The 8,382-nt window shown below is 38.0% G+C and overlaps 1 protein-coding gene across 1 annotated transcript; it reads right to left on the bottom strand.

Annotated features, from left to right (window-relative positions):
• On the bottom strand, positions 1-5,402 carry LOC103434797 (linoleate 13S-lipoxygenase 3-1, chloroplastic-like). Its single transcript, XM_008373149.4, has 7 exons — positions 4,301-5,402; positions 3,843-4,111; positions 2,995-3,541; positions 2,000-2,193; positions 1,514-1,818; positions 1,130-1,396; positions 1-924 (listed from the first exon to the last, which is right to left on the bottom strand). Exons 1-7 carry the CDS (start codon positions 4,680-4,682, stop codon positions 159-161), a joined length of 2,730 nt encoding a protein of 909 aa, XP_008371371.3. The 5' UTR covers positions 4,683-5,402; the 3' UTR covers positions 1-158.
• Positions 5,403-8,382: the final 2,980 nt, after the last annotated feature.

Raw genomic sequence — 8,382 nt, forward strand, 5'->3', positions numbered from 1 at the left:
TTTTTGTAGAAGTGATATCCAAATGAATATTAATAAGTTGACGGTTTGATCGTTGATTTTATTCAATCAAGATACATTATTTCTAAATGGAAGGATATGTGCATCCCCAAATGCGGATGCAAGTATTATGGTATTGTGCAAGGAAGATTACATTAACCTCAGATTGTTATACTATTAGGAACTCCTCTGCATGTAACCCCAGGCTCCGAGCTTGGCATGAGCAGCTCATATGGTGAGACCCCAGCCCCACATCTGTTCCTCAGATTTGAATCACCATTTCTTCCTTCAATCTCCTTCTCAATTTTCTTCATCTCCATTGAAAACCTATAAAATGCTTCAACAATCTCAGTGTCAGCTGACCACGTCGACAACAAATCCTTCCTTTCCCCAATATACTCCTCATCGGGCGAGTGAGCCGAAATGATATCGATAACTGCCATATACTTTGTTGCTTCAAAAAAGCTAGGCAGTGATGACAGAAAATATTGCTGTGGTTCCCTTATGAAATTGGCGTACTCATCGGGATCATCGTGCTGATTTGGCACTAGTCTTCTCATGTGTGGTGGGCGAGTTGGGACATAACCACCATATGGATACTGGCCAAAGTTTAGGGCAGCATGTTGGGCGGTTGTGATCCAAATTATGGTGGTGAGAATTGCGATTAGGTCATTTGGGGTTGAGAGTTTTGGCCACCAGCTTGCATGGGAAAGATCTGCATGCCCTAAATTGATTGACTCGTGGTACCATGCATGGAGTTCTGTGTCTGATTGAACCACACTTGCATCAGGGTAGTAGTAATTCACATAGGTTTGAACCAATCTCTCAATTGCTGACCATATGAGGAGTCCATCTGTTGCATATGGGTAGTCTTCAATTAGTAATCTTAGCCCATGGGATTGAGTTGGGTCTGGTATTGCCACTCCTCTACATATAGAGACGACAATAAAGTTAATAAGATATCAACTCAAGAAAAAGTTTACGTATCTTTTTCAAGACAATGTGATATGTTAGGTTGTCATATTGTCAATCCGAATAATTAATTTGGTGAAACTTGTCCAAGTATGATGTTAAATTCAGTCTAATAACATAATAGATGGATAAGTTAGGCAATAAAACATAACGTCCGAACCTTCTAATGAGATCTGCCGGAAGGCCTTCATGGTCAAAGCGCCACCAATCTCGATAAGCGGCACAACTAAACTCCATGGAATATTTGCCAGGAGTGAAATTAGACTCGATGATGCCTCCAGCGTTGATGAGCACCTGACGAGCCAATGCATTTACCTTCAAGGTGTATCGCATGTGAGGTTTGAGGAGCTTGTAGATTGGGTGCATTACACTCAAATGGCGATGAGCTGCTATTATGAGTGGTTCCATGCATGCATGAACGCGTAACCTGTTTTAAAATTCAAAATTTAATCAATGGTAGCAGAGTAGAAAGTTATCTGATGAGTCTAAATGAATGTTTACGATTACGTCAATCCTCCAGAATTATGGAAATTGTTGTGCATACCAATGATGAATTAGTTGATGAGCACCGGCATCATTGGAGCAGACATGGGCTTTTCCTATTTGCCAAAGCCAATATGCTGTAGCATCAACTGGAGGCGTGAGAACCTGCTTATTGGATGCTGAACCTAACTTTGTTGGAGGCAGACTGAGCTCAATAGCAATTGGCTTTAAAGTTCCCAATGAGGTCAAGAACAAAATTGTACGTGTTCCATAAGCTTTTCGGTCATCCAAAGTATTTATTTGGTTGAGAAATGGAAGAAACATGTCATGATAGTCTAATATGAACAGCTTGTTTTCTTCCAATGCCTGCAAATTAAACACAATTTATTGTAGTGAATTCTATCATGATCTGTATCATTATAAAACATATTTCTTTTGGCATCTGATGGTGATGAAATTTAGAGTTTAGGATTTAGCCCTTTTGGTATGATGAGTTCGCTCTTGTACTATGCGCACGTAACGGAAGATTTGCATACAATATACATACCTGTTGTACGGACATTCCCTCAAGATGGCCTATTAAATGTTCCTCCCCGAGTGCTGACTCTTGTGAACCATAGATGGATGGATCAAGTTTGCTTACAGGTGGGAAAACTGTAAGCCTTTCTATGCTCAGAGGGTTTATGCCTGCAACCGCTTGACGCCCGAATTCGTCGTCTCTTAAACAACAAGATGTATCCCCTGAAAGAATATATGGGAGTGAGATTGTATATATTGAAACTGGAACATTTCTGTATGTTACCACGTTGAATATAGTGGACAGGAAACAATTTACATCCCAGAAATTAGCCTATACAATATCTTTCCTTTCCTACACTCCTATAATCAAGGATAAATTACAATATATTGGGAAAATTAATCCCAAATCATTCTTTATTCTCAACACTTCCCCTCAAGTTGGAATGTATGTTGATGATTCCCAACTTGCCAAGTAGATCATAAATTATGATAGGCCCAGCGGCTTTGTGAACATGTCCACAGGTTGCTATGAAGTTGATATGTGAGCCGTTTTAGTCATTGTATGACGTCATTATCAATAGTGTCATTATTTATTTCGACATATACAACCAATTATAACCATATAATGATCTTAAGTTTTTAACTGTATGATATTAGATTTTTTTTTCCACTTAAGCAGCCACAACCTTTAATTTGACTCCCATAAGCAAATACATCACTTTTAAAGATTATTGATCAATCCTTCAATTGATTGAATTACTACGAAATACTGTTGATTAGCATGCAGACATAAACTTAAACTGAACCTAATTATTGGAAATTCCTATTGGGGTATATGGGGATCAATAGCAAAATTGTGAAAATTGTGTGGAATAATATAAAGTTGTTGGGGGTCCTGTGAACTCATTGACCCCCCCCCCCCCTTCCCTCCGCTACTGAACGCGGCCCGTCACTCTAAAACTTTAGTTGTTTAATCCGAATTAACTCATTATTACTCTATTAAGATGATATATAAATGCTTACTTGAGATTAATTTTGGAGGGTCAAATTTGAGGTTCTCTTGGACTTTGTTAAAAATCTTTGGCAACGGAAGCTTCATCTTTTGTTTCTTGTTTTCAAGCAAAGACGCATCGCTATACAGACCGTTGATGTCTGAGTAGCCCTTGAAAAATTTACTGTCCCTAACAATGGCTGTTACTGTAGGTATTATATGCCTCAGAATACCCTTCAACTTTCCAACATCAAGAGCTTCTTGCTTGGCCTCCTCAAACTCCTCGTCTCTAGGCACGTAAATTGTCGTGGATTCGTTCACCGGTGACTCCATATTCTCGTCTGTCTTGGTCGGAGGGCGGCCAGTTCGACAACGTCTAGGGTGTGGATTCTTGTTGCCTCCAAGAGTCGGTCTTACGAATTCCATTCCCTTATCTGGATTTCCAATGTCGTTGTATGTGTCGTAGTCGTATATTCTATCGGACGGCGTTCTAAGTCCTTTCCCATCACCTCTTAGCTGCCTTAGCTCCATTTCTCTTAGCTCTTTCAACCCTTCGGGTGTCTCGCCAGGTAAGTATGCCTGCAAAATCCAAGGCCTCAAAGTCGTGATGATCAGCGTGTAGGTAATCAGATTTCAATCTCGCAACACATGTACTGAACAATTTACATAAATGAAAAGAAAACAAAAATCGAAGTATTACTACAATTTTTTAATCTCTTAACATACTTTGGTCCAGATTTTTACTTTTCATTTTTGTTCAAGGAGCATACAGCCTTAGCCAACTAACCTAACTTGGTCCAGATTCACAGTTTGACAATAAATGCCAAACTGTGTGCATGTAAATACATGATCGTCAACTTAAGTTTGGTGTCTCAAGTACCTTAGAACAGAAGAAGATTCTTTGTACAGACATCACCCTCTGTGGTTGAACCCAAGAATTGCATGGAAAATCAACAACACCTTCAATGTTGACGCTCTCTAAGTAGAACTCGTTTTCATATCCATTGCTCACCGTGATGGCTCCTGGCTTCCCAAATTTTGGATCCACCATAAATTTGACTTCGTAAACGCTCTTCTGATCAGAGCCCATCTTTAGGTTCTTTGTCCAAACCAATCTAGCTTCATCGCTCCACTTTGGCGACATCCGATCTTAATTTGTTTCGACACACACAAAATCAAAGGAAAATTAAATCAAATATTGTAAACACGTCAATGGGAAAAAGACTTCGGAAATTATAGTTACAAAAAAAATTACAGTTTGATATGTACGTAACAGACAGTTCGTTGCTAGCTAGCTATAACAATATTGGTAGTAATAGAATCAATTAGGCAGCTTACTTGATTCAGTTTCAGTACTAACAAGCTGTAGAACAACACCCTCTTGATTATGACGATCAAGAGTATGCTTGTCAAACCAATGAAACATCATGTCCATGACATTTATTATCTTTTTCTGACTTTTCCGAACAGTCACCAGCGCAGTGAGTTCCAACATCATCGCTGCTGCAGTTTTCTCTACATCAACTGCAGCGGAGAACTTGTTACGAACGATTTCTGCGAATGCCGCCCTCTTCTTCCTCATCGCTCGGAATGTAGTTCTTTTTGTTGAAGAAAAGAAAATGCCCGAGGAAAATTGCTTGTAACAATTAGCATGCCACATGATATCCATTGGTTTTGAAATGTGATTGGGATGAGCAAGTGCACCCACAGTCATTGCCATATAGCTTAACTGGGTGTAATAATTAACTATAATGTTAGAACTATAGCCTATATATAGAGTAGGATGAGCGAGGACCGTAAGGCCATCTTCAGCCAAGGCCTTAAGATAATCGGGCTAAAATAATTAAGCTAAGTTTGGCTCTAAGACAAACAACATACAGGAGAGAGGATCCTTGCTAGATCTTCTTTGTGAGGATCCAAAGGATCCTCCAATTACATCCATTCATCGTGCATCGTACAGTCAGTTTTCATCAAGTACTGTTTGTATTCAATTTTAAATAAAAAATTTACAATGATTTCTGACCACATGATATACGATAAACGAATGTGATTTGAGGATCCTCTCGCCCAAGGCATGCTAAGTTTGACCACAAGTAGTAATAAAATAAGGAAAACTAATGAAAATGACTTGAAAACTTTAAGTTTTAAGGATAAGGACAAAATAAAGGTAAAGTGAATAGTACCAGAATTGACTTTTTAGTGTAAAAATATGTTTTTCGTTAAAGTGAACAGTACCAGAAGCTTTTCATTAAAGTTCCCAATAAAATATGAAGAGTAAAATATAGGCTCCTAGAAGAATTGATGCTATCCACACATTTCTTCATTCATTCGACGATTGAAAATTTAGGGAGGTATGCAGAAGTAAAAAAAAAAATATGTGGACCACTATAAAAATTTCAGTCCTAAAGGTGTCTTAAATTAATTTTCCAAAAAAAAAAAAGTAGTCTTAAATTATTAATTTGTAAAAAGCTAAAACCTAGGGGCTGGTTTGGTATTACTGTGCTTTGAAAAAAAACTGCTTCTATTGTGCTATGAAAATAAACAGCTGTGAAATAAAGCAACAGAGTGTTTGGTAAACTTTTTTGTAAAAGTGCTTGTAGCAAAAAAAAAACAGTGTTAAAGTGTTTGGTAAATTTTTATGTAAAACTGCTGCGACTCTGTAGAATGACTAAAAAATATATAATGTTGAATATTATATAATAATTTTTTTTATCTTTTCTTTCATCCGATGAAGTCAACCCTGATGTGCCCAACATCTGCTCAATGCCGCCCTTCTCCATCTCCGCCAGAACCCTCTCTACAATAATCAACATCATGCCGTCAACGGTTGCTTTATCGGAATCCGGGTACAATTCGGAGAGCTTCTACTTCATGATCCACACGAATCAGGACAAGAAATCGTTAACGGCTCCGTCTTCCTCCTGCTCGGAATCCTCAGAATCAACCGCCTGAGCTTAAGCTGAGTGAATGTATCAGTGAAATGGAGAAATGGGTTTTGGGAAATTAGGGTTCTTGATGGGTTTGGAGCCGCCATAGCTAGGTGGACAAAACGAAGTCAGAGGCTGGGTCTGCTGCTATGGTAATGAAAGCATAGAGCGATCGTAACCTTCCCATGATATTTGAAGCATTTGTTACTGCTTGCTTGGAAATCAAGTGCCGCAAATTCATTTCTCAACGGAGGGAGAGAGAGAGAGAGAGAGAGAGAGAGAGACGAATACAGAGATGTTGGCATTGGAAAATTTCATTAAAGCCTTAGCACCTCTTGCTTTGTGTAGAAGCTGGGTAAGCAAAAAAAAGCCGTTTTTCAAAGTTGGGTTTTGCAGTTTTGTGTTTTTTGGTTTTTTTTCACTAAAAACTGTGAAAAAAAATATGAAGTTGAATGTTTACCAAACATAAAGCTTTTTTTAATACCCACTTTTTTTTTTTGCAAAATCACCTCAATATCAAACCAGGGCCCAATCAAAACTTCGTAGCCCTCCATAGCAAAAAATGGTCTAAATTTACTTCTCTCCTCTACTAGTGTCGCTTGTATCGCGAACATAAAAGTAATATGGCCCACACTTGTTAACTATCAGACCGATAGCTAGCAAAAATGAATGAGGATTCTCTTCGGATCCTCTTTTTGTGAGGATATTCTCCGGATCCTTTAGGAGGATCCTGAAGATCATCAAATTGTGTCCGTTTATTGTACATCGTGCGGCCATAAATCATTTTGAATACTTTTATTTTATATTAAATATGAATAGTACCTGACGAAAACTAATCACACAACATACAATAAACGGACACGATTTGAAAATCCCCAAGATTCTCATAAAGAGGATCCGGAGAGGATCCTTCTGGAGCAAAAATGACGCTTCTCAATTATTTTGAACTCAAGTCATACAAAGACTCAGTACATTTTTATCATTGTACTAAAGAGTATAACTTACACACTTCTCAATTATTAGACAAGATAATCAAGTAACACGTTTAATTATTGGTTTCTCGGCTGTGTCTGTGTGGCCGTAGGGTAGATAATCACGTAACAGTTTTAATTGGTTGCCATATTCTTGCTGCTAATCTGTCTGTACTGATAAGCACCAAACATATTAACTTTTTCTCTTTGACCAAGAGACATTTTTCCATTTTTCTGGTCTCGCGAGAAAATTACGTGAGAGTAATTTAAACAAATGGTTGAATTGGCCTGGATGTCAAATTTACTTTTCCAAAAACAAGTCAGTGGTGTATATTACTAATTTACACATTTATTGTCTGCAACCATAGCATCTTACCACATACTAACACAATAAGTGAGGATCCAACCCACAACATGATGCATTAATATGATTACTTGTCGTCATTGCGATAAAACGTTATTTATCTAAAATATATGTTTTATTAAGAGACATGATTTTCACTTTCTTTTTAGCTTCACATTTATCTCTCTTTAATTTTGTCCATCAGCTTATTAAAATTAAATGAAACAGAAAAAAGGGTGTTTGAGAAACTAAAAGATGTGTGTGTTTACATCTTCTTGTACTAATAATAAAATCATTCATTTAGTAATTACTAATTTACTATGTCAAGTTTCCGCGGTGGACATGGTTCTGTAGATTTTTCTTAAGGTCGAGTTAGAGGATGGTCCCGACATGCACGTGAACTAAGGAATCAATTCAACAATGTTGTATGCTATGTTGTCATGCATGCATACGTACCCGCGAATGCTTTTCCATTACGTGTTGTACCAGTCTTAACCTAAGCAGAAGTAAAATGTGCAAAACGCAAAGCTACGCATATAGAACAACTGCATTCCTTCAGCTCAGCTGCCTCTGCAACATTGTCTCTTGTCATGACCAAGTATTGCCTCTGCAACATTGCTTCAGCTCAGCTGCCTCTGCCACTGCATATGTTGGCGACAAATTTTCTGTATATATTTTCAACGAGGGAAGCTTCAAGCCATGACCAAGTATTGTGAGCTAGCTAAATGATCAATCTTCATTTTGAAAGGATCGATATGATAAAGAACGCGTTGATAGAGATATAAATGGTCTTAGTTGTGAGGACGAGTAAGTAAAAACGTCCCATATCAGACAAAAGAAAACCATATAAAAATGAAGTTGGATTCTCTCCGCTCTCTTTTTCTCTTCTCCTCCCCCCCCCCCCCTCTCTCCTCTCTCAGTGGCCTCTTCTTCTTTTCTCTACAAAGAAGGTAAAGCAAGATGATGATACTTCGATTTCCTTTACTAGGAACTTGTAATTTGTACAATTACTAGATGCCTTTTTTTGAGAGGGACAACATGTGTCTTTACTCTTTAGAGCAGTTCCACTCCTAAAAAAAAGCGCCAGCACTCAGCCTATTTAATTCACTCAGTGAACAGTAATAGATCAACTGCATCTTCACCCCTAACAAAAAATAGCCTAGTCAATTTTATTAAAAT

The sequence above is a fragment of the Malus domestica genome, chromosome 05, assembly GCF_042453785.1.
Source record: "Malus domestica chromosome 05, GDT2T_hap1".
NCBI lineage: Eukaryota > Viridiplantae > Streptophyta > Magnoliopsida > Rosales > Rosaceae > Malus > Malus domestica.

Bases quoted from the DNA above. Each gene is read 5' to 3' on its own strand.
- LOC103434797 (XM_008373149.4), bottom strand. From the start codon at position 4,682: ATGGCAATGACTGTGGGTGCACTTGCTCATCCCAATCACATTTCAAAA. The intron at 4,112-4,300 runs GTAAGCTGCCTA...AAACAAATTAAG, and splicing joins TAGTACTGAAACTGAATCAA to ATCGGATGTCGCCAAAGTGG. The intron at 1,819-1,999 runs GTATGTATATTG...TTTAATTTGCAG, and splicing joins AGGGAATGTCCGTACAACAG to GCATTGGAAGAAAACAAGCT.